Source organism: Alexandromys fortis, unplaced genomic scaffold (assembly GCF_014885135.2).
Source record: "Alexandromys fortis isolate MF-2015 unplaced genomic scaffold, M_Fortis_MF-2015_v1.1 scaffold_19, whole genome shotgun sequence".
NCBI lineage: Eukaryota > Metazoa > Chordata > Mammalia > Rodentia > Cricetidae > Alexandromys > Alexandromys fortis.
This window is the reverse complement of record NW_026067890.1, coordinates 10579955-10606565: the sequence shown is the minus strand read 5'-3', so window position 1 is coordinate 10606565 and position 26611 is coordinate 10579955. Positions and strand designations below refer to the sequence as shown.

The 26611-nt window shown below is 43.8% G+C and overlaps 1 protein-coding gene across 28 annotated transcripts in view; it reads left to right on the top strand.

The window, feature by feature from the left end:
* Window positions 1–26349, top strand: part of Ank2 (ankyrin 2) — a 513191-nt gene extending 486842 nt beyond the window's left edge. For 10 of the 28 annotated variants that reach the window (XM_050139715.1, XM_050140008.1, XM_050140161.1 and 7 more), the window contains 11 exons: window positions 1026–7232; window positions 8710–8784; window positions 10717–10848; window positions 11742–11885; window positions 13458–13716; window positions 15039–15348; window positions 18245–18337; window positions 18810–18893; window positions 19005–19169; window positions 20039–20221; window positions 24054–26349. In XM_050139715.1, the coding sequence (XP_049995672.1) occupies window positions 1026–7232; window positions 8710–8784; window positions 10717–10848; window positions 11742–11885; window positions 13458–13716; window positions 15039–15348; window positions 18245–18337; window positions 18810–18893; window positions 19005–19169; window positions 20039–20221; window positions 24054–24068 (7667 nt within the window). In that variant the 3' untranslated portion in view covers window positions 24069–26349. Of the gene's footprint in view, window positions 1–1025; window positions 7233–8709; window positions 8785–10716; window positions 10849–11741; window positions 11886–13457; window positions 13717–15038; window positions 15349–18244; window positions 18338–18809; window positions 18894–19004; window positions 19170–20038; window positions 20222–21399; window positions 21492–24053 lie in introns of all 28 variants that reach the window. The other 18 variants (XM_050141378.1, XM_050141052.1, XM_050141213.1 and 15 more) reach the window with 5 other exon arrangements.
* Window positions 26350–26611: the final 262 nt, after the last annotated feature.

Below are 26611 nucleotides of genomic sequence, written 5' to 3'. Positions count from 1 at the left end.
TAGACCGCACAGACCCCCGCACGGACTGGTAGGGAGTAACTATGCTTCATCACAGTAACGTTTTACGTTTTGTTCTAATTTCTCACCTCCCTCCTTGCCTGCACTTTTCTGCAAGGCGGCCCCTGCCCAGCAGCTTTACTCCACCTTTGCTTTGCATGGAAATAACTTGGCTTACATCAACTGTGTGTGTGTCCTGTGTGACTGTCTCTAATTTGGGTTTGCCACGCATCACCTTTTAACTCACGTAAACGTTTAGTCACAGCTGTTGTTTCCGTCCATTTGTCCTTCCCTTTCCTTTATCCTCCTCCTTGGTCTGTCTACGACATCTCTAATCAAGGAGGTCCCTCCGAGGAAAGGGCCATGCCTCTCCGCACGAGATGTGTGTCATCGTCAGGTGTGGATTTCCCCTCGACGAAATGCCAGTCTGCAGCTGACTCAGACGTGTGTTCTGCCGTTGCTGAATGCTGGCAGGATGGTACTTGACCAAATTCCAGACCCGTGGGATTGAAAATGTATGGCTATAGTTGGGTGCAATTCTGAATTGGCTCCGACTGGCTTTCTCAGAGAGGAAATCGGGTTTCTGCAATTTCTAACGCTTTTTTTTTTCTAATTTTTTTTTTACCCATGGTTTTTTTTGTTTTGTTTTGTTTTCTGACATCGATCTGTAATATCTGGACAATCTTGAGATATCTCTGTAATTTCACTGCGCTCTTCTTTTGATTTGTGGTTTTTTTAAATGTGTGTCTTGAGTATCTGTGATAGCTCTGTTGTATGTATGAATGTGCTACAAGTGAGAAAATTAAGCAAGTTATTTCCTGCTCATTTTCCTTTTCAGTTATTTTTTTCCGTTAGCCTTGCTTTGCTCTTGTTCCTTGAGACCTTGTGGATCCACCATCCCCAGCCCATTCTGTTGCCCCTTCCACCACCAGGAAAAGACGCTGTGTTGTTTTGGTCCTGATTACATTTTGCCAGGTATCTTTTTTGATTTCCATTTTTACTTTCGATGTTTTTCATTCACATCAAAGATGATGAGACAGAGTCGACAGAAACATCTGTCCTGAAAAGCCACCTGGTTAATGAAGTTCCCGTCTTAGCCAGTCCGGACTTGCTGTCTGAAGTTTCTGAGATGAAACAAGATCTGATCAAAATGACGGCCATCTTGACCACAGATGTGTCTGATAAGGCAGGTTCCCTCAAAGTGAAAGAGCTGGCGAAGGCTGCTGACGAGGAGCCAGGCGAACCGTTCGAAATTGTTGAAAGAGTTAAGGAGGACTTAGAGAAGGTGAACGCAATCCTGCGAAGTGGCACCTGTGTCAGAGATGAAGGCAGAGTGCAGAGGTCTCAGTCTGAGCGAGAGCTAGAAGAGGAATGGGTCCTTGTCAGTGATGAGGAAATTGAAGAGGCCAAGCAGCATGCACCTGTAGAAATCACTGAACGCCCATGTGTAGAAGTCAGAGTAGACAGGGGGACCAAGGTCAAATCAGAGAAGGACCCCACTGGCTTAGTGAATTACCTTACGGATGACCTCAACTCATACACTTCTCATGAGAAGAAGCCACAAACAGCTCATGAGAAGTCAGGGGAGTTGAGTCAGGCCTCGGCTGTTGGCAAGAGCTCTGAGAATAACAAAGGGAAGGCTGCACCAGCAGAGGAGAAACAGAGTGCCCAGAAGCAGTCCAAACCCAGCCTGGTGATAAAGAAGCCAGTGCGGAGGAAACTGAAAGAAAAGCAGAAACCAAAAGATGAAAGCTCCCAAGGCAGTGAAGAAACGACTGAGCTTAAGAAAGGTAGCTCAGAGGAGTCAGTAGATGAAGAGCGAGGCCTGGCCCCAGAGCCCCTTCCCACAGCCAAGGCCACCTCTCCTCTGATAGAAGAAACTCCTATTGGTTCCATAAAGGACAAAGTAAAGGCCCTTCAGAAGCGAGTAGAAGATGAACAGAAAGGTAGAAGCAAGTTGCCCGTCAGAGTCAAAGGCAAAGAGGATGTGCCTAAAAAGACCACGCCCAGGACACACCCAGCTGTGTCACCTTCTTCAAAGTCATCTCCTTCCTCTAAAACAGACCGGCACTCTCCCCTTTCTTCCTCTGCAAAAACTGAAAGACACACTCCAGTGTCACCATCAGGCAAAACGGAGAAACACTCACCCGTGTCACCGTCGCCAAAAACTGAACGACAATCACCAGTATCCTCAGGTAAGCCTGAGAAACACTCACCCGGATCCCCGTCAACAAAAAATGAAAGGCATTCCCCTGTGTCATCTGTGAAAACGGAGCGACACACACCTGTGTCACCTTCTGGTAAAACAGACAAACGTCCCCCGGTACCATCATCTGGAAGAACAGAGAAGCACCCTCCTGTGTCACCCGGGAGAACAGAGAAACGCTTGCCAGTTTCACCGTCTGCAAGAACGGCAGAGAAGCAGGCCCCCATGTCAACTACTGGGAGAAATGATAAGCACCTGCCTGTGTCCCCTGGGAAGACAGAAAAGCAGCCACCTGTATCTCCCACCTCCAAAACAGAACGAATTGAGGAGACAATGTCTGTCCGGGAGTTGATGAAAGCCTTCCAATCAGGTCAGGACCCATCGAAACACAAGACGGGACTCTTTGAGCACAAATCAACAAAGCAAAAGCAACCACAAGACAAAAGTAAAACTCGGGTAGAAAAAGAAAAGGGGCACACAGTAACTCAGAGAGCAGAAAGCCAGACAGTCAAGCGTAGCCAGAGGTTTCCAGTGACAGGTCCTACTGAATCCAGAAGGTTCCGTTCTTCCACCATCACTGTTGGGCTCAGGACAGAAGATCCAGTTAGGGAAAGGTTTGAGAAAGCCCGCGTTATTAAAACACCTGAGCCCATTCCATCAGTGGTGGCAGACGGAAGCCCTCGGGGCAGTGAGACCCTTCAAGACAAGATAGTAGATGAGCAAGGAGACATGGATCTTCAGATCAGCCCAGACAGGAAAACCTCCACTGACTTTTCTGACGTCATCAAGCAAGAGTTAGAAGACAATGACAAATACCAGCAGTTCCGCCTCACCGAGGAGACAGAGAAGGCTCAGATTCAGTTAGACCAAATAATCACAAGTCCTTTCAACACAACCCTTCCGCTAGATTACATGAAAGACGAGTTTCTTCCAGCTCTGTCTTTACAGAGCAGGGCTCTGGGTGGCAGCTCCGAAAGCCTGAAGCAGGAAGTTATAGCAGGCTCCCCTTGTGGCAGCCTGATGGAGGGCACCCCTCAGGTCAGTTCAGAAGAGAGCTACAAGCATGAGGGCCTAGCAGAAACCCCCGAGACAAGTCCAGAGAGTCTTTCTTTTTCACCAAAGAAAAGTGAGGAACAAATTGGAGATATCAAGGAAACCAAGGTAGACACACGCACAGAAAGTCATTCAGACACAGAGCTTCCTGTAGCTAAAGACATTCCTGATAGTTCTGAAACACAAGGTGCTGAGGTAACTGGGGGTTCAGAGTCCTCCACTGAGCGTGGTCAGAAGGAGGTCACCCAAGACGCTTCCCAAGATGCGTACTCCAAACCAGATGGTTGCCCTAGCAGCCACCGTGTACCATTAGCCAATGAAACAAGCCAGGCGTTTACTGAGAAGGGGTCTGGTGATGAAAGTCAGCTCCCACTTGTTAGTTCCGCTTATGAGACCCAACCAGAAAGTGAAACTCAGGAATCCACAACGCTCTCCGAGGTGACAAAGACCTTCCCACCATCAGATGCTTCTGTGAAGACAGGTGAGGGAACGGAACCAAAGCCCCAGGGAGCCGTTAGAAGTCCCCAAGGGTTAGAACTTCCCCTCCCTAGCCGGGATAGTGAGATCCTCAGCCCAATGGCTGATGAATCATTAGCAGTAAGCCACAAAGACTCTCTAGAAGCCAGCCCTGTGCTGGAAGACAACTCCTCACACAAGACTCCCGATTCTCTGGAACCCAGTCCTCTGAAAGAGTCCCCTTGCAGGGACTCCCTTGAGAGCAGCCCAGTGGAGCCTAAAATGAAAGCAGGAATTCTCCCAAGTCACTTTCCTCTCCCTGCAGCTATGACTAAAACAGATCTTGTTGCTGAAGTGGCTTCCATGCGTTCTCGGCTGCTCCGAGACCCTGATGGCAGTGCTGAAGATGACAGTCTTGAGCAGACGTCCCTCATGGAGAGCTCCGGGAAAAGCCCCCTCTCCCCTGACACACCCAGCTCTGAAGAGGTTAGCTATGAGGTCACACCCAAGACTTCAGATTCAAGCACACCGAAACCAGCTGTGATTCATGAATGCGCAGAGGAGGAGGACTCTGAAAATGGGGAGAAAAAGAGATTCACGCCAGAAGAGGAAATGTTCAAAATGGTAACCAAAATTAAAACGTTTGATGAACTTGAGCAAGAGGCAAAGCAGAAAAGGGACTACAAGAAAGAACCCAGGCAAGATGGATCCTCCTCGGCCTCAGACCCCGATGCTGACTGTTCAGTAGAAGCAGATGAACAGAAACAGATGGAGAGCGTGGCTGATGAGGGTGAGGTCCCTGTACTGGTGACTTCAGAGAGCAGAAAAGCTTCTTCCTCCTCTGAAAGTGAACCTGAGCTGACACACCTAAGTAAAGGTGCTGACTCAGGACTTCTGACAGAGCCGGTTATTCGAGTGCAACCTCCATCTCCCCTTCCATCCAGCATAGACTCTAATTCCAGCCCTGAAGAATCCCAGTTCCAGCCTATCGCTACCAAGCAATACACTTTCAAGATGAATGAGGATATTCAAGAGGAGCCGGGTAAGTCAGAAGAAGACAAGGATGACGAATCTCATTTAGCTGAAGACTGTCAGACTCCTTCTACTGATGGTGTTGATAGGTCTTACGATGATCTGAACAGAGAGACCCATCAGTCAAAAACCTGTGATGGCCATGGTTGTGAGGCTGTGAGCCCTGGTGACTCAGCCACCCCTATCTCCTTAGGAGTTCAGAGTTCAGCATATAATGATGTTGAGGAACAGCTGGCCATTGATAAAGAGTCACTGGTTCTCCAGAAGCCTTGTGAAAATGACCCAAAAGGAAGAGAGCTTGATCCTTCTGGAGTGGAATCTGCGCAAACGGATTTCCCCAGTGATGGCTCTTGCTTGTCTCTGTCGCATTGTGCGGTGTCTGAAAGAAAGGAATCAGCTAAAGAAATACCCTCCCCATCTTCCACTGGAAAAGCAGAGGCCACAATAACTACTCCGACTTTGGAGAACACGTCAGAGGACTGTCCGACTGAAGATTTATCTCCTACAACTCACACGGATAGGTTTGCCATGAACGTTCCAGTGTCTGACGTAGCTGAGACGGATGGCAATTCTGACCCTCAAATAACCAGCCCTTATGAAAATGTTCCTTCCTCATCATTTTTCTCTGGTGAGGAGAGCAAAATCCAAACAGATACCTGTCATGCCACAGTTGTTTCTTCACCGGAAGTGTATTCTGTTGCCATCAGATCCTCTGCTGAGGATGCAGTAACGACAAACTCCTCTAGTAGAACTGTCTCAAGCCAAGAGTCAAATTTTGAGAGCCGTGGCCTAGAAACTGAACCCGAGCAAAAAAGCACCTTGTGGGGCATGCAGGCAGATGAGCCTCCCTCATCTGTAGCCCCCGTGACACCAGATGCACCTGCAGTCGCTGGTGAGCAAGTGAGCAAAGTCATCATCACCAAAACCGATGTGGATGCTGACTCCTGGAGTGAAATCCGCGAAGATGACGAGGCCTTTGAAGCTCGAGTGAAGGAGGAGGAACAGAAGATATTTGGTTTGATGGTAGACCGACAATCCCAGGGTACCACTCCCGATACGACTCCTGCCAGGACCCCAACTGAAGAGGGGACCCCAACGAGTGAACAAAACCCATTCCTCTTCCAGGAAGGCAAGTTGTTTGAGATGACCCGAAGTGGTGCCATTGATATGACAAAAAGGTCCTATGCGGATGAAAGCTTACCGTTTTTCCAGATTGGTCAAGAGTCCAATGAAGAGATTGTCTCTGAAGACTCGAAGGAAGGAGCCACGGGGGCCGAGCTGCCACCGCTGGAAAACACAAGTGAGTCACTGGAACTTTCCGACTCCAAAGAAGCCGTAGACGACGAGGGAGAGTTACTTCCTGATGATGTGAGTGAAGAAACAGAGGAATCTCCTGCCTCCGATGCTAACCTTGACGCCGAAATAATGACTCCTGCTTCCTCTGAACAGCCCGCAAAAGAGCCCGTCTCCACAGCAGCGGAGGGCCTCCCCACCATACAGTCTAGTGATACATCTTCTCTGAGCACTGTGAGGCAGCTGTCTTGCCCTGCCTTCCCTCAGCCTGTTGTTCAGATGGACTTTTCCACGGTCACCAGGTCTGTCCATTCAGACCGGGATGATGAGTCCCTAGATTCTTCTCCAGAGGAACAGAAATCTGTGATTGAGATCCCTACTGCACCCATGGAAAATGTGCCTTCCACTGAAAGCAAACCTCAAATTCCTATGCAGACTGTCTCCGCTTCGGTCCCAGTCCCTCCATCTGCAGAGGATGAGAGCGCATTTTCTGACGATTTCTCATCTGGTATGGATGAGGAAAGTAAGGAGGACGACACAAAACCAAAGTCCAAAATCCCCATCAAAGCACCCACCCAAAGAGCCGAGTGGCAGCTCTCCCATCCAGACACATCTTTCCAGAAGACAGCTGTTCCCCAGGGACAAGAAACGTTAAGCAGAGCCCCAGATGGTAGAAGCAAATCTGAATCAGATGCTAGTGCTTTGGATGCTAAGACCAAATGCCCAGTAAAAGCCAGAAGTTACATTGAGACAGAAACAGAGAGTCGGGAGAGGGCAGAAGGGTTTGAGTCAGAATCAGAAGAAGGGGCCACCAAACCAAAGCTGTTTGCCTCCCGATTGCCAGTTAAAAGCAGAAGCACCCCATCTTCCAGCAGGACAGGCACAAGCCCCACAAAAGAGAGTAGGGAGCATTTCTTTGACCTTTATAGAAACTCCATAGAATTCTTTGAGGAGATCAGTGACGAGGCTTCCAAATTAGTGGACAGGCTCACACAGTCGGAAAGGGAGCAGGAGCCGCCTTCAGATGATGAAAGTAGTAGTGCCCTGGAAGTGTCAGTCATTGAGAATCTGCCAGCTGTTGAGACTGAGCTTTCAGTTCCTGAGGACATCTTTGACACAAGGCCCATTTGGGATGAGTCCATTGAGACTATGATTGAACGCATCCCTGATGAAAATGGCCATGACCGTACTGAAGGTATTTGCCAGCCGCTGGAATTCCCTGTGCTACGCATGTCATAAATTCAATAGAGATTTTTTTCTTTTTTGGTGTGTAACGTTTGTTTTATTTTGTGATTTGTGTCTCATTTTTCTTTAAGCTTTCTGTAGTGGTTAATGTGTTTGTGTAAGCCCTTTTTGTGTTTTGTGCTTTTTCTGTATACTCTTGTCTATGAAACAATCTCAAGATTGAGTAATGAGAATGCTTATCAAAAACATAAACATAACCAAGCACCGGGGACCTTGCCTTTCTTTAGCTGCTGCACGTAAAGCCATACAAGCTTTGAGTTTTGTTGTTCTGGAGTTCCAGGTTTAACCTCAAGTTAAATACTTTCGCTTTTACACCTGAGCATATGGGTTTCACAGCACAAGGATTTAGTGCTCGAATTTCTCATCTTTATGTACTTTCATTAATTGGTACATTCAATTTTGTCATGATTAGGAAGCTCTTTACTCAAAAAGATTGCTCACATCCTGAAATTCTAATTATTGTGGGTCTGGTTTTCAATTCAGAGAGGTTGGCTTTCAGATACCATGGTAACCATATTAAACAAACAAACCTAAGGTAAAAAAAAATCACTCTTTATTTGTGAAGTAGACAGATGGTGAATGTGTTTAGATGAGATTCAGCAGACAACAAATCTCAAACTTTGCACGATGTAACGGAATGATGGCTCTTGAAACTGTGAAGAAAGGAAACCACGGGTGACTTTGAGAGGTCACCGGCAGACTTCCACTATCTCTAAATGAAGACTTACTCCTAAATTTGGGTGACATAAAATTTCTTGATATTGCCCATCAATCTACAGCAGTTAAATGGACAAGGATGAATTCTAGTTTGTGAGAGGGAGCGCTCATGCCTTTACTTAGGAACAGGTGCCAGAAACTCTGCCTTAGAAGCAAATATCCTACCAGCCTGACAGACAAAGTTAAAGTGCCTTTATCTTGTCTTCTTTCAAGGTCAGTAGGACAGTGTTGTTCCTGGACAGGCTGGTCGGTCCAACCATGACTAAGATAATTCTTCATGCTTTCTTTCAGGTGGGACATGGTGGTGATTGACACCTCCACAGGCTTTAGTAGTAGAGCCCAACCAGTCACTCCACTTCTGTATCCCATTTGTGATTTTTTTCCAAGTATTTCGTATGCAAAATGAGCATGCTTACACGGGCCGTTTTTTCAAAACTGGAAAAGGAAAGCCCTGAGATAACTAGACATTCTGCTCAGTTATTAGTCTTCATTAAAGGGATATGGAAGCAGATGGTTCCCACGATTCACCACATGGGATTCATTCTCCCGTTCTACCCCAGAAATCAGAAAACACACCACTTCATATGACCGAAACCATGATAGCTAATTTGTGCAACTATATCAGTGACTCCCTTCCTTGGATGATCAGTACTGTGGTTCCCTTGCTGTCCCAGATACTCTTTGGCCATTCTGTTTTTGACCTTCTGTAGATCCCCAAGATGAGCAGGAGCGGATTGAAGAGAGGCTGGCTTATATTGCTGATCATCTTGGCTTCAGCTGGACAGGTAATTGGTGTGATCCAGTTTTTTTTTTAACAAAAAACACTCAGTTAAAGCTTTTTTTCTTTATCTTTCTTGAGGAAGACTATAAGGAATAGTGTGAGGAGAAATCTATGAGCTGAAGAATCCAATGCCATAGCTAATGGTGCAGCCTGAGCGCAGGGTTCACAACAATTCTGGAGTTTAGAGCTTTAGATTTGAAGACTTTGAGAATAACCCTGTTTACCCATCCTCTATAGTTAGCTAAACTGAAGGAAGATTCCCACATTTCACACAATTTTAGATTCAATTTTTATAATCTTTTTTTTTTTTTCTTTTCATGAGACAGGTTCCAGGCCAACCTGGAGCTCACTAAATACCTTAAACTGGCCTAAACTCATGGTACGAAAATTGCCAGACTTGGTAGCTCACATCTGTATTCTCAGCACTGAGGCAGAGGGGTTTACCATGAGTTTAGGCCAGGGCTGAATATTTTTGATGTTTGATGTCAAGTGTCTTCATAGTAAATAATACTAGAGTGTGTTCTGGGAGAATGTTAAAGCACATACAAATGAGATGTGATTTTTTGCTGTAAGGGTATTGAAGTATAGAGTATATGCTGAGCAATTTATTAAGAGAAAATGAATTCTAATATCCATATTGTTACTTGCAAATTATGATTTATAAGTTTAAAATATTTTTTCATCTGCCTGTGATTTAATATTCAGCAGTATTATAGTCTACCTTGCTTTTATATGTATTATTTTAAACTCTGATTTGGTTTCTTAAGTATTACTTGAATATGCTTCACTGAGACAAACAGTGCAGAGTTAATACTCTTCTATCAGTTTCTCGAAAATTTGGAAAAGAATAAGAACCTACCTATTCTCAAAGATGATTGATAACTTGGAATACATGACTGGAAGCGGTAGAAATGGCCATTTTCTCACTTTTGGTAACTTTAGAATAATTCTGTAAGGATTAGGAGGAGATAATGATACCAAAATATCCCTTGTTGGCATATTAGATATGTATTATTTTCCTTGAATATGTATGTAATAACACATACTAAGTGTGTTAAGTATAAAGGTAGCAAAACTGTAAACCTTATAATCAAACAGAATGAAAGAAAGGAAAAGCCAATACATCAGTAAAATAGAATTACTAGATCAAGGATATTTTTAATATTGAAGATACCAGGTAGACAATAGAAGCCATTTGCTTTTACACGCAAGTGCACACCTACACATTACAATAGTGTGCACAAGCATCAAGTATTCATATAGAATATTAATAGTAAAATAAAGAAACTTTTTGTAGAAGATACGTTTGAGAAAGGATTTCTCTATGTAGCCCTGGCCGTCCTGGAACTCCCGGTATAGACCAGGCTGGCCTCAGCTCACAGAGATCTGCCTGCCTCTGCCTCCCTAGTGCTGGGGAGGCTTAAAGGTGTGCACCACTATGCCCAGCTTGGAAAAAAAATCTATTTTACTTCTACCCTATGCCAGTTTAATGTTTCACAGACCTTCCCTTCATGGACATCAAATAAAGAAAGGAGCATACCTGACCACTATAAATTAGCTACAACAAATGTTTGCGCACATTTCCAGAAACAGGATTTGAAGAAGATGGAAATCTACAAACGTGGGAAATGCGGTTTCTCCTGTGCAGTCATTTATCTTCCATCATCTCGATTAAAATCTAAAGGAGTGATAATGTTCTCATCTTTATTTACATGTTACCCTCACTCCTTTGTAATTAATTCTATATCCGATTTTAAGGGAGAGGGATTGTTAATGCTAATGTATCAAAGGTGTGTATGAGTCACTTCTAACCTGAATGCTCTTAGCAACACAGGATCCTATCACTTACAAATCACGAAGCAAGGTGTGGAGACTCAAACCTGAAGAGTCATTGTGCTAACAATGTAGATAATGGAGCCTTCTGTTGTTGTTTCAGAATTAGCAAGAGAACTGGATTTCACCGAGGAGCAGATCCACCAAATTCGAATTGAGAACCCCAACTCCCTTCAAGACCAGAGCCATGCACTGCTGAAGTACTGGCTGGAGAGGGATGGGAAGCATGCCACAGGTAGGTGGGGAAACGCTCAGCTAGAGGTGTTATCCCAAGGCGAAAGAGGATCACCCAAAGATTCCATTCTCACAAAATCAGTAAGATAAACTGCTGAACATCAGCACTCTAAGAAGCACTGTTAGTGAAGGACACCAGGCTGCTGTCATTTTGTAAAATAATATTGTTCCGTGAGAAATCCTGCATGGTGTGTTTGCAAACAATGCCGAGTATTTGGCAATGCAACCAGCGCCAGCTGCCAACGGAAGGATCACGGAGGCCTAGCAGGTCCTAAGCATTGGTTAATGGGCACAGTTGTGTGGTCATAACTATTTATGGGTGGTGTGCTGCCTGCAGCTCATGTTCCTGTTCCTCTCTTGGAGTTTAGATATATGGGGAGGGGAAGCAAGCAGCTACTCTGATGATGAGTGATATGGCTAAGGGAGACAGACCATGGCTGCCACACACCTTCATCCCTTTCTCTCAAGTCTCTGTGAGGATCAGCCTTCATATCCTTTGCTGCTTGTTTTTCTCCCATATCCCTTTTTAGCAGCACTGGAATATTTGGCCAATAAAAACAGGAGGGTACTCGATTGAACTTAAGAAACCAGATGATCAACAAATATAGTTTAATATAACTAAATTCCACACAGTATTAGAGATAGAGCTGAAGTCTGTTTCTGCCTGGAGTTCACATGGAGCTGAGTCCTGTGACTCAACTGGCAACTCTGCTTTCAGGGTTTAGAGTATGTAGGGTCCACACATTGCTATTTGCCTCTCTTTACGAAGGACCTAGTTAGGCGTCACCAGGTTCTGATATAGAAACCAAGAACTTAGTATGGCCACTGATTGAAAGATTCCCCCAGAGACGACCTCTCACATGTATGGAATGCACCTTTTCTCTAATCTCTCAGATACTATCCTCATCGAATGCCTCACCAAGATCAACAGGATGGATATTGTCCATCTCCTGGAGACCAACACAGAACCCCTCCAGGAGCGCCTGAGCCACAGCTATGCAGAAATGGAACAGACCATTGTGCTGGACAACAGTGAAGGTCAAGTGATGTCTCTTGGTGGTACGGGGTAGTGAATAATTCAGGAGCTGCCTGCATATTTTTTGTTTGTTTGTTTTTAGGCAACAGACTATAGCCCTTGGTGACGATGTATTTGTTTCCGTTCCACCTCAGTTTCTCTCCCTGTCGATTTGGTAACTCCCTCTACTCAGTCTTTATTGGCTCCCTACCATCGGTGCCCCAACCCAGTTTCTTTTTCCTCAGTCCCTTGAAGAACACTTCTGATGCTTACATCAGTTGATCTATTTTAACCACTGAATTTTATGGTTTGCACTAAAACATCATTGCCAGTCACCCTGTGGCAATTAAGTACTACAGTAATCAGCATCCCACTTTGGTCTTTATTTCTGAATGGAGAGTTCTTCAGACCGCTGGAGCCTTTGAGCACTAGCCCTGGGACCTTTACATATGAATTTATACTGAATTCATTCTCACTTGCTTGTCTCTCCTCCCCCATTCTTTCCCAACTTCGACCCTTCTTACTTCTGCTCCTTCTCTCTGGTTTCTGCTTTCACTTCTTCCTTCAATCTTTCCTCAGCATTTCATTTCTCTTCCCCTTATTTATTCCTACTTGTTGGACACACTTCAGATTTCCTAGAAACATTTATAAGTAAATCCCTACACTTTTCTACCATAAAATCCACCAAAATGAGGTGTCTAAGTGCGCACACTTTACCTTTCTTCCCGCCACAGTATGCTAAGTTCCCTTATTTGCTAAAGCTACTGCATCTTTTGTGCTGAATTTTATCCTCTATCTGATCGAGGGCTTCACTCCTTCAGATATCCATTTGGTTCTTATAGTTGGAGCCATGTCCAATGCCATTGCACTTTAAGAGTCCCGTCCTTAAAAGAAAAACAAAGTGCATAGGTCTTCTGACTCTGCGTAGCCCCCTCCCTGGGTCTGCTTTGTTTCTCTGTCCATTTTGTAGGAAATCTCTTCAAGAGAGAGGCTGGGATGTCCTGTTTCTTCTTCTCGTCTCTTGAGACCTTTGTGTGCTATTCCAATCCCTTTGTAAAATCCAGTAATTGTTTTCTCATCAAATCCTCCACGTTCAAATTCCTCCATACCTTGGTAGCATATGATGAAAATAATTAATATCTCTCCTTTTATTCAAACCCAATTTTGATGTTCTTTTCATCTCCTTTCCACACTCCAGTCCATCTCAGTCTCTCAATGACTCAGCATTGTTCTGGATGTAGTGGGATTCCTTAGCCCTATGTGAGCCCTTCTACATAAAAAGCCCTGCATGCAAGGTGTTATGGATTCTTATTCCCGCTTAGACTCTATGACCCGACTATCACAGGAGATAAATGCTTGCCACTAAGGCTCTCTTCAAACACATCACTGAGGAAGTGGTTCCATAGTTCACTGACAGGCACCATGCATCTTCCCTAGGCTCCCCTAAGTGGTCAGCATCCCAAAGTCACCAGCAGCATCTCTTGTTCATCTCTCTAACATATCCTTCAGCAGGGTGTGGAGCAAAGCATTCCTTACCAATCAGACCCCTAGTGTGAGGAAGATTCCTGAATATTTTCAATTATTCTTCCCTCCAGGGTTTTCCGTACTTCAAGAGGAGCTCTGTGCAGCCCGGCACAAGCAGAAAGAGGAGCAAGCGACTTCCAAAGAAAGCGAGTCCAGCGACCACCCACCCATGGTCTCCGAAGAAGACATTTCTGTTGGTTACTCCACATTTCAGGATTGCATCCCCAAAACTGAGGGGGACAGCCCAGCAGCGGTACTCTCTCCCCAAATGCACCAGGAACCAGTTCAACAAGATTTCTCAGGGAAAATACAAGACCAGCAGGAATGCTAGTGAGTTTCAGAAGTCCGTTAAATGCATTTCCAAAGAAAAGCTGCCGTGGCAGGGAGCAAGGATGGTTCTACACAGGGAAGTTCCAGTCTCACAGTGACTCACCTGTCACTATAAGCTGTGCAGTAGAAAAAGTGAAACAGTCAAGATACACAATTGTGATAGTGTTGTGTGGCACCGACCTACCTGAGCCCAGATTCTAGTTTGGGACCTTGAACAATCCTCGGTGCTCCAAGTTTCCATATCCACATCTAAAGATCATGAAAATTATATACAGGTTACTTATTTAACAGAGTCGGAGGCCAGGGATAAGCCCGTGAGTCACCTTCACAGAATGCTCCTTGCAGACCTCAGTCACTACAGTCTTGTAGGATTTTTGTATCTTACTGGAATGCTTCCACATGGTGCCGTGGCTACCTGGGAGTTTGAAGAGTGACGGTGTAGGAAAGACAGCCCATTAATGCTTCAGCAAAGCTACGGAGCATCTGAATATAAAGGCATCAGCACAGTAGAAAACATGCAAACAGAATGCAGTACCGTTAGTTCGAACCCAGGCAGAGTTAGAGTAAGGATAGGGAGGCATCGCCTGCCTGAAAGAAGCCCTGGAGACTTGTTTAGCTCAGAACTTCACCAGGTAAAGGAGAGAGCTGCCTGGGGACACTGGCTGTCCAGGGGAGAACGGCTGAGGAGAAGCAACCTTAGTGTGTCAGGAGCTCACAGCCCAATACTTCCGTTGACAGTGAGTCTTGATCTCTTGTCACCGGAACATGAGAATAGATACAAAATGCTTTCTTCCTCTCAGGCCCCTTCCTCCTTCACCTGCCTATAGGATCCAAGGGGCAACCTGCAGAAAAAAGTACAGGAAAGAAGGCTGGGGGAAATAAAATGTGGGAACACCAGGACTGCCAGAGAGGCTCTCGGGTCATTTGTTTTCAGGACAGAAGGGTGCTGGATACAAAGTAAGGAGCAGAAAAGGGCAATATGTTCTCATTTATAAACTGAGGTTTGGAGAGGCTACCAGAAAGTGTCAGTGTCAACAGGTCCTTCCATCAAATAATAGATATACAATTATGCTCCCTTATGTTTGTAATTATACTAACTACATTAACACGGGTTTATTTCATTCTGCTAATTTTCTTGCTTTCTTCAAAAGCATTATCTATAAATATTTGTTCTGTGGAACTCAATTGTTTTTCATACTTATCACTTATGGGCATCTCCGTGTGCGTGCATCCTTGAGGACATACCGTCTTAGCTATCACGAAGAGAAATTTCATTCTCCCTTCCAGTGTGCCTAAGTGGCAAATTGACTTTTCTCTTTCAGTGTGACAGCATCAGGGTCAGAAGGAGCAGAGACTCAAAAGGCCACAGAGGTTCCTGGCTCTCTCTGTAAGACTCCTGAGGATATCAGGACCCCTCCTGAGGATGCCAGGACCCCTCCTGAGGACGCAAAGCCTTGTCTCCAGACCCCGGTGACTAGCGAGCGTGGTTCTCCTATTGTGCAAGAACCCGAGGAGGCTCCTGAGCCCAAAGAGGAGAGGTCTCCAAGGAAAACGAGCCTGGTGATAGTCGAGTCAGCAGACGACCAGCCCCAGGTCTTGGAAAGGCTCGACGGGGATGCGGCTTTTCAAAAGGTCAGGCTTCCCTTCCTCCATGTGTCCTTCCTCACCTGTGCCAAAGCTATGAACTTTCCGTTTCTATTGATGGTTCTTTAATTTTTTAATTTTTTTTATATAAATATAAAAAGATTTGTCAGATAAGTTAAACTGGGACACAGGAAATGCCTAAGCTTTGTCTGCGAACTTGTCAATCTAGGGGAAATAGCACACAATCCCAGTGTTAACTGTTGTACTGCAGGCCCAGATTTCATCGTGGCAAATCCTGCTAAGAAAAATGAACTGTAGTAGCCACCAATATAGCATGGTGTTGAAAAACTAGTAGGGTTTTGTGTGATGGTGTTGACGGGCAAAGCTACCGAAAGTCTGCCAGTGCGATGCTGGGCCCTCAGGATGTGTGTGTCATCTAGAGATCAGAGCTCCCACTGGCACACCTGGGTGGGCTAGCCCCCAAACTTTCCTCAGTGCAAAAAGTATGACTTTCTTTTAAATTTTTTTTTGTATATGTGAGGGTTGAGTTTGTGCATTTGTGTGTGTGTGTATACATTGTACACACCACAGTACAAGTGTGGAAGTTGAAGCTGGTCCTTTCCTGCTCCCTTGTGGACTGTGGAAACCCAGTTCCTCAGGCCTCCATAGAAGAGCCTGTGCCAAAGGAGCCATCTTAACCAGTGCAGTTTTCAAATTAGGATTCCTCAGGTTTGTTTTAGGAATAACCTAGAAGAATAACATCGTGCCTAAGCGTGTTGACATGTTTTATTGTCCAAATTCTTGCCTGTGGCATGAGAGCACATTATAGTGCGCCTTTTGTCGTTATCAAAAAAGAGTTTGCTCAGAGGGTGACCTCTGAGATCAGGATTCATCGAAAACCACACCTACAGTAAGGTGAGATCTGGGTGCACGGGCACGGGCTCCTGGCATTTGTCTTAAAGAATATGCTCATTCAGCCAGGGAAGTTTTATTCCACATTTGTCTTTGCACAAAGCTACCATCTCAAGCTCTTGGCCTGACTGAAAAAGGTTTGTATATCTGTCAGACTAAAAAGTTACCAAAGTTCAATAAAAAAAAGTCATGGGCAACGTGAAATACAGGCTTGAAGGTAATCCGAAAAATCCTACCATCTGGATTGTGCAGACATGTATTGGGACGAGCCACTTTGCCTCCTAGGGTTTTCACAGCCTCTTCTTAGCTCAATGAATTTCTAGTTGTCTCTCATCTGCTTCATTTGTGAACCCCTAACTTCTTTCGACACTAACCAGAACATGTAATTTCAGTTACTCTTCCTGCTGACCATATTTCTAGCAGTAGGTTCCTGATTGTATTTAATATATATAATTTGGTTTTTAATTTATATCTTTTTTTTAAATATTTATTTATTTATGTGTGCAATATTCTTCCTGTGTGTATGCCTGAAGGCCAGAAGAGGGCACCATTACAGATGGTTGTGAGCCACCATGTGGTTGCTGGGAATTGAACTCAGGACCTTTGGAAGAGTAGGCAATGCTCTTAACCGCTGAGCCATCTCTCCAGCCCTTTAATTTATATCTTTTTCTTTAGAAAAGAAGATTGCAGAGTTATATCTTGGGTATTTTGAGACATTAAGCCAACTGAATGTATTCTTTCCCTTTAAAAATATGTCATGCCAAGCTGAGTGTAGTGGTCATTCCTGTCAGCCCAGTGCCCTGAAGGCTGATGCAGGAGGATCATAAGTTTAGAACCTTTGTTGGATACAACATTGCTTGATTTTGTCAAAAAAAAATTGGAAGGGAAGAAGTGAGGAGGAGAGGGGAGGTAGGGAAGGGAAAGGAGAGAAGAAATCATGTTCCCTTAGGAAAAACTGACTCTGATTAAGACTCCTAAGGCATATTTTCCCGTCTAAAATTATGTCGCTAGCCTCATGTCTGGCTTTTGATCAGGCTCATAAATGAGAGTATTCTCTCAGCTTCTCTGAAAAATGAGTCTAATATTATTCAAAGCCTACAATTCCTGATGCCAGGAAAATGTCCTATTAACCAATAGTGACAGGAAATTTGACTTACTGGAGAAAGCTCTGTTGCCAATAGGAGCTGTCCCCTGTGTGGGATTAGAGTCCCTTGTCCAGTCAAGGCCGGTCCCTGGGTCACAGTATTTAGTGTGCTACTTAGTCCTGTATTTTCACCTAACTTTTATTAACCGTTTTAAGTATAGGACTCAGGTGGGAAAGGGTGTCTCCTTGGGACCAGTTTTGACTGGTAGCTTCTCCAGTTTCTCTCAGATTGCAGAGTTTCATTATGATTCTGAAAACAGTAAGACTGTATACATGTTGAGGCTTGAGATCACCACACAGTTATTTTTTTTTCTCCTGATGTTTTCCACCAACATCTCCCCGCATAAAATTTCAGAATATGATATGGCTAAATAAAGCAACCAGCAGTAAAGACACCCAATAGCGAATTAAACAAAGTGATACAGCCAGGTGTAGTGGTGCACATCTGTAAACCCAGCACTCACAAGGTTGGGACAAAAGGATTGCAAGTTCAAGTCAGGATGGTCGACCAAGTGAGACCCTATCTTAAAAATTACTTTTGAATCTGGGTGGTGGTGGTGCACGCCTTTAAGCCTTTAATCCCAGCACTTGGATCTCTGTGAGTTCGAGGCCAACCTGGTCTACAGAGTGAGTTCCAGGACAAGCTCCGAAGCTACAAAGAGAAACCTTGTCTTAAAAAACATAAATAAATAAATAAATAAATAAATAAATAAATAAATAAATAGGAAAAAAAGAAAGAAAAGAAAAGTGAGTTCTAGGATAGTGAGGGTTTTTATATAGAGAAACCCTGTCCCAAAAAAAAAAAACAAATAAAATAAAAATTTTATTAAGTATTTTCTTAATTAAAAAATAAAACCCCAAACAATGATTCTTACATGCTTCCACCAGGAGCTAACAGAGGAATTAGGGGAGCTGGAGGCCAGCTCTGATGAGGAGGCCATGGTAACTACCAGGGTTGTCCGCCGGAGAGTGATTATCCAGGTACCCACTATTAAGTTGCTGCACGCTGGGACAGTTCTGTCCTTCACTAAGAGAGATCTGGGACAGCAGAGACTGAGCATGCTCTGTAGGTTGTGCATGCGTGGCTGGTTGCTCCCGTCTTCCTGTCTCGTTTGTAAGGGAATGCAGAGCCAAGGGTATTTGCAGCCCTCCTCCACGAGCCAACATGCAGAAGAAGGATTGGCTTCTAGATTCACCTGCCTTTCTTCTTGCTTATTCATTTTTGCTGTTTGATTAAGTTTTATCTAACTTTGGTGAGATTTTCCTGAGCATGTCTTTTTTTTTTAATCTACCTGCTTTTTTTTTAATTAATCAAACTGACAGGATTTTGCATCTCAGCAATACTTCGCAACACGACCTCTGGCTTTCTAACATTCCTCACATCAAAAACACTTGGATGTAGCTCCCCAGAACCGGGCAAGCCAATTAACATTTTTTTTCTCCTATTGTTTAGGGAGATGATATGCCTGACATACCCCCAGAAACTGTCACAGAAGAAGAATATGTTGATGAGAATGGACACACCGTGGTGAAGAAGGTACTGGCCCGTGGCTCGATACGGGGCTGTTTCTATACGTCCTACGTAAATGCCAGCTCTAGTGTGGTACCCTAACTCAAACATAAGATAGACACATGGAATGTGTTTCAGGTTACCCGGAAAATCATTAGGCGGTACGTGTCCTCTGATGGCATGGAGAAAGAGGAGATCACAATGCAGGGAACGCCACAGGAGCCAGTCACCATTGAGGATGGGGACAGTTATTCCAAAGTCATAAAGCGTGTGGTACTGAAGAGTGACACCCAGCAGTCAGAGGTGAGGGCAGCCAGCTCTGCAGAGCTCGTTCTGTAGCGAAAGACAAAACATAGGCCAAAGCGTGTCAGTCCCCATCGAATCTGATTTGATGTGGTCATCGTATTCATTGTCTTTGTTTGGTTCTTTTCATTTCTATGTTGTATTTCATTCATAGTTGGTTACGGTAGAAATCCGGGGTCAGATTTTAAGAGAATTAAATTTATTTTCTGGCCAGGCATGTGTCGTGAAGAAACAGTGTCCAAATGCACCGAAGTTCTTGGTCCTCATTGGCACACCAGCCTTCCGAGGGTCACTTTAGATGTGTGTTTGATGCTCAAGCTTTTGCATCTCAGGGTCATTAAAATCATAATATGAAAAAAATATTACCTGAGACTCTGATTTATCACTTCATCGCTTTCTGTTTGAAGGCACCACATACACTGGATCTCTTAGACACAGAACTTGAAATTCTTATGGTTCTGTTTTACTTACATCTTCAAAATCATATGATTATAGATGCGAAGCTGTATGCTAATCTACATTGATTTCTTATAGATTTTCAAGCTCTCCCTTCAGGGGTTGACTTATTTTCATGTTGTGAAGAAATAAGTTAATTGTGGGAAAGAGACTAAGCTTAGGTTACCAATCCACATTGCAACTGTCAGCCTTTAAGAAATGTGGTTGGTAAGACTTAATTCAAATGGCCCATTAACTGTTTCAGTGCAGTAGTGATATATCCTTAAAGAGACCAATTGATGTGATTTGTTCCTAATTACTGTTTTTATTTTGTAAGAAGGCCAGTATTACCACCATTTTATTTCACAGAAATGTCATTGCTTGTTCCATTTTGGCCATCGGGAATTGTCTGTTGTGTGTCCTTCATTCATTAGATGACCTTGGCTGAACCCAGCATTTTGTCCAGTACCTCACAGTTTCAGGCCGAACCAGTAGAAGGCCGTAGAGTGAGCAAAGTTGTTAAAACAACAGTGGTACACGGAGAAAGGATGGAGAAAAGCCTGGGGGACTCTAGCTTAGCCACTGACCTTCCTTCAGCCAAAGATGACTTTGAAGAGGTACAGAAGCCTTGTCTCATTTTGTGTTTGTTTTCCTCCGATGTGCATTTCATGGTTGCTTTGTGTTTGGAAAGAAAAGCATTTGTCACTGTGCCATTTCATGCCCAGATTCATGGGAGGTGTTAGGATAATCCCAGAGACCAGATTTCCTTCTTGAACAATTTGTGTGGTGAAGTAGTATTTCCTCAGCCCACAGGTATGCATTCCTGTCACCAAGGGGCCTCTTCAAAATTCAGGGTGCTAAGATTCATTGCTGCTGGGGCAGAATCCGACTCTCCAGAGTTGGGGCATGATTTTTGATGTCTGTTAAAATTATAAAGCTAGGTGTGGTGGCTTAGGCTGGAAACACTGGAACTGCAGTGGCGAAGGCAGGATGCCATACGTTCAAAGTTAACTTATGCCACAAGATGAGTTCAGGCCAGCCTGAACTTCTTTGTTAAATAAATAAATAAATAAATAAATAAATAAATAAATAAATAAATATTATAATAGTTGCAGAATTATCTTAAATTCTTAAAGTTAAACGCTATAATCTGTGCCCTCCACTGTACTTACTCACGATAGACCTGGGGGATCCAGCTATATTTTTGTGTGTCGCCCACACAAAGCACTGAGTTTGATCCCTAGCTACTAGAACAACCATAATAGTATTAACAACTGTATTTAAATAGCACCTTAATGTATTTGCATATTAAAAGCGAACTTTCCTTAAATACTTTTGGTCCTGCACATTTGACTTCTTGGATGTCCACAAGGTGAATTGTCTGTGTTGTACACTGGACCCTATTTCCTACCTCTGGTTTTGTCTTTGATCATCTCATTTATCATTCAAATCTCCACAATCAGAAGGAAGGGGGCCAAACAAGGAGAAAATTTAGAGTCAGTCAGTACAGGTGTAAGTTACAAGCATTTGACAAGAAGTGTAAAAATATCTGTGACACAAATGGAAATTTTAGGATGTGTTAAATAAAACTCAATACCCATATAAGTTTGGAGTTGTTACTTGCCCCATCAGATACCTCTCCCTGTGCCACCAGAGTTAGTAAAGAAGAAGGCTAATTAGTAAAGCAGTAGACTAGTTAGTAAAGCAATAGGCTAATTAGTAAAGCAGTAGACTGGTTTACTTAAACGTCCGTGGTCTATGAGTCAAGTCTTGTTTTCTCTCTTTCTTACCTCAGGCGTTGGGTTACACAGGTAGCCACATGAAGGTCCATTTCCCCAGTTTAGTAGAGAATGAAATCCTGAAGGAGGATGGATCAGTAATTAAGAGGTTTGGGTTAGCATGGGGTGATGTTTTGCCAACTAACATGATACAGATAGTTTCTAATGCTAGAAAGGAAAGGTAGAGCCCTTCTGGGCTGCCTACTGCCCTGAATGAGAATGCACGGGTCACTCATGGGTGTGTCAGTGCATTCTTCCTAGCATGTCCACTGATACTTACAAATTAATACTGAGACACAGCGGTGTGAGCCATTTGTCTATACAACTTGACTTTCTGGATTCAAGCAAATTGCTAATACAGCTGGAGCTAAGCTGGTGGGGAATACCACCGTGTTGTCGGATTTGGAGACCGGATACAGAGAAGTCTAATCAATGGCACACTGATTAACTTGGCAACTAACTCTATCCAGCTCAGCCTTCCTCTATGCTGGCTTTGGATAGTAGCTGCTTTTCACTGTTAGCAAGTCCCATGATGCTGCATGTGTGTGGCAAGAAACAGGAGCCCAAGTTTGATGTTCGAGGTCCTGAATGTACAGTGTTGCCAAAAGCTGATTTCGTAAGAGCATGCCCAAGGAGTAAGCAGCCTTCCCCACGTGTGTTGGTGAGCTGCCTGCTCCACTGCGGATCTGCTGTCTGAACCAGGCATCGCCTCCATGGTTGCTCTCTCACGTCTTTGGTCCCTTAGTGCCACTGTCAGCATCGGTTCTCCCCCAGCCCTCCCAGCTTCTCAGTGGGAGGTGCAAAGGGAACCCAAGTTATTGTTGTGCTTCTCATTGCAAAGGGGAGAGAGACTGTCCTTTATAGTACTCCACCAGGCTATTTTAGGTTTCTGGAACACGATAATTAAAAGAGCAAAATTAAGGGTCCTGTCACAGTCCCGCCTTCTGCTCAAATGAGAGAGACAGTAGCAGCTATGAATTGGAAAAAGAACGTAATTGGTCGCCTAGAGCTTTCAAATGCCAAATGAATTGAAGATAAAATGCTTCTTCCGTTCTGAATGTTGAACACTTTTGCCCAATCATTCGGATGAAACTAGACAGCCTCTGCAAAAACCTTCCATCCCAGGATCTTTGAACTGGAACAGATTTAGAGGGCAGTTGACTCCCTGTCTTCTTGCAGTGGTGGGCACAAAACTGCAGACAGCGAGGGACAACTTGCACTTGAGTACATATGTTATTGAAGTCATTTTATCGTATATATGCCTATGCGGAAACATCTGCTCACATCTGCAGAAAACTTTTTAAAAATGTCCCAGGCTGTAGGTCTGCTCACTGACACCAGAACTATGGAACCCTCTCTAAATCCCTGACAGAAAGAGACAGATATTTGCCTTTTGTGGAGTGAATGAGCAGAAATGACTGGGAACAGCTAGAAATATACAAATTGATTGAAGCCACAGAGATAGAATTTGGCCATTCCATCAAAAGGAACAAATTTAGATACATCATCAAATGAAAGTATAATTTATGTAATATCTTAGAAAGTGAGAGACTCAGAGAAAGAGGTGTCCAAAGGAAAGTTGGAATTACTTTGGCAGAAGTAAATTTTTAGAAATTAGCATAAGTTTAGAATGACCATGATCGAACTTTTAGCTTCCAAACACTGGGGATTCATAAGGAAAATGCCCGGTTATTCTACATGTTTTTGGATTTGAAGATCTGTGGCTTCCTGATTATGGACTTAGACTCAGGAATCTTGGACCCTTAGCTAATGTTTAAAAAAAATTAATGTGGGGTGCTATTTAAATCCTCTAAGGTCAGTTTTTCTTATTTGTTATAAGTATAGATACTACATAAAATATATTCAACACGTATTTGCACAACGAAGCATTATTCTCATAAGTAGTCAGTGAGAAGAATAGAGAAAGAACAAATTGCAATATTATTTTCAAATGGGGACTCTAAGAAAATAAGAGTATGAAATAAAATAGCAGGTGACAGCGTCTTTTCTCCAGGCGCCGCAGGGGTGAGGAGGCAGGGAAGGAAGCAGCCTGCTGCCTGGCGTGGTGGCCTGCTGAGAATAGGACACGTGGAGATCCTGAGGATGCCTTGGGAGTCACTTCCAGCTCCCTGCCTTTCCTTGCTGACTCTCAAGGAACTATCAGAAGCCTTCTTGTTGGTACCCCCTGTCTCAAAGATTGGTAGAATATTTCCATTTTTATAGAAAAGTTCTAGTAAAACAAAATTTGGACAAAGTTAAATGAATTTTAAATGATTTTCTGAGCTTATCAACAGTGCTTTTGGAATCATTTCTTCAGATTAAACAACAAGGATATTTTGGATTCCTGACCAAAATCTGAGTCATGGCCTGGCTTCTCTTTGAGAAAATGTAACAAAGGCATAGTGTCTTTTATTTGAAGTAATAATAAAAAAAAAAAAAAAAAAAAAAAAAAAATTAAAAATTAAAAATCGATATGTCTTGTTCCAAAACACACGTTTTAAAGCTTCGTGAGTCATTTCTGATAGGAGAGTCTCACTCACGACACAGGTGAGAAGCACACCTGTCATAATGACCTGCTGTCACTAAGCTAATAGGAATAGATGCGAGGCTAAGGCAGGAAGTGCACGGGCGGCCAGGGAAGGGGTCTGATTCTCTCATCTGCTCCCTGTAGGACAACAATGAATAAAGCCAGTACACAGAAGAGGGCTGTGGTGAAGGACCAGCAGGGGAAACGCATCAGCCTGGAGCACCTGGAGGATGTCCCCGGAGCCCTAGACCAAGACGACCTCCAGAGAGATCTCCAGCAACTCCTTCGGCATTTCTGCAATGAGAACACAACGCAAGAGGCCAAATGAGGAGCTGCCCAGTTCTCAGCAGAAACCACACACCTACTCGATATGCAACTTCCCATTTCCTCACTGAAGTAACCTAAGTGACCTAATTAATTCCTGGGGTCCCGTGACATTTCCAGTCTCGGCAAATACACGGCATTTTCTTTGCTTCCTTCTCCCATCCCCTCTCTAACTATTAAGCTAATTTGTGACCAAAGATAGCATCCTTCATTCTGGATGCTGTATCCACTCTTTTGAGCATCCGTGCTAACCTGGGAACTGGCGCCTCCCTTGTTCTTTGCTTCTGCCCCAGCTCCATGAAAATTCACTAATCAGAAGAACTTCACCTGCAGACTTCTTCAAGCGACAGAGGGGAATCCGCCCGAGGATTTCCATGTATAATGTACATAGCTGAAATTCCCAGATGAACATCAGTAAAACTGAAACCACTGCCTGTCATAATAACACTGGGCGTCACGGACTAGAAGCCTCTCGGGATTGCCGAACCACGGTTCATTAAGATAGCGCTAACACAGTCGAAGGGTAACGCAGTTCTCCAGAGGGAACACTTCAGACTTAGACACGTCCTTAGCACTTCCAGAGTAGCCATTGCTCCGAAAGACAGGGTCATAATCTTGGAGAATGATCCCAAGAAGCTGTCTCTAGTACTGGTCAGCCATGGCTGATGGCTCTCCAACTGCCACCCTGAGGGAGGGGACGAAGGGGGCACGGACACGCGGATGGAAACGAGGAGGTATTCTGGTGCTAGAAGCTGCACGGGTGGTGTTCTGGCACTTTCAGGTGTTTTTGATTTTGGACACGTTGGCAGGGTATTTTCAAAGCTATAACTACTGTAGTTTTCCAGTGTTCATTGCTGCTTTAGCAAACCATGCTGTCTTACCGGTGGTACTTCCTTCTGGCCACTGCACTGTAGATAATTCATTGGAAACAAGATGTACGCACCACAGAAAACGTTAAATGCTGTCACCATGTTGGAGTGGTTTCTTTTTTTTTTTTCACCCCAGCTCCAGATGTATCTCTTTCTTAGTACCTGCATGTGGCATTAAACACCACACACACACACACACACACACACACACACACAAGCCCTTCTTATCATATTAATGGTTTTTACCCTGGGCTTTCACTTTCTAGCTACGTCTGCTTTTCAGCTTGCAGACAAGATTGAGAAATCCTTGGAAAATTTGGTTTTGGTTTTAATTCTTTTTTTTTATTTGATTTATTTATTTGAAACCCTTGGAAACTGAAGTGCAGTTGTGTAACTTTCTGTTTGTTTCAGAGAAGCGACAATGACAGTCTGAGTGATCCCCATGCCCCACGTCTAATCCCTTTAGTGGTTGAAGCTGTGTAGCATTTTAACATATAAATATATATATTCACAAATATATTCATATAAACAGTATACGTTTTGAATCAGTTATTTGTTAAAGAAAAGTATATTCAATGAAGATGAAATTTAAAAAGAAAAGAAAGAAAGGAAACAGTGTACTCTCCTGAGATTGAACTTTTTCCAATCCTATCTGGCCTTTTCCTGTGTGCAGAACTGACTCATTGCTCGGAACGTCAAACACAAACAGGACAAACAACGGCACTTCATCTTTTAAAGTAACATTGCCAAGAAAGGAATTTGCTTGGGAGAGAGGTTTCCCATCATCCTAACCTCCCGAGCCCCCAACACTAGCACTTTCCCGGGGGGATTGAGTAGAAACAAAGTATTCGTTGGCATCCAGAACAAGAGAAGAAGCAGGTGGCCGCCCTTTTTGAGAGATGCCCTGGCCATCTTGTCAGACCTTCACCTGAGCTCATGAAAAGCCTTTCTGTTGTGTTATTTGCAGTGCAGATGATGTCTGTGTAGCAACATAATGGTTACTCACCTTTTTTCGATTCTGATTTTTTTTTTTTGCTGTGTTATCAAAAAAAAACTTGAATACTGTGAGAAGAAGTGAATTTTCAGTTGATGAATCAGCATCTTGTTCCCATGGTGATAACACTAATTGAATATATCTATGAGGGCATGTATTAGTTAATGGAAAACAATACAACACTAACAATACATAGCTGCAATGTTGTACAATGGCTGATTTAACTAAATAAAATGTACAAGTGTTAAATGTGGCGGCGGTGCTCTGTCCTTCTTTATCACCAGTCTGTGATGTTTGGAGAATCTGAGGTTGTTCAGTGAAGCAGATATGAAGCCAACAGAAACACATCAACTGCCTTTTTTTTTCCGTAGTGTTTTTATTTAATGGTGACTGTCCCATGAGCCCAGACGGTGGCAGGCCCTGGATTAGCGTGTCAGAGCCCCAAGGAACTTTCATTCCTGCCGCCACCCACCTGGGGAAAAGAAGAACATATGTCTGTTTTGAGGATGCCTAGT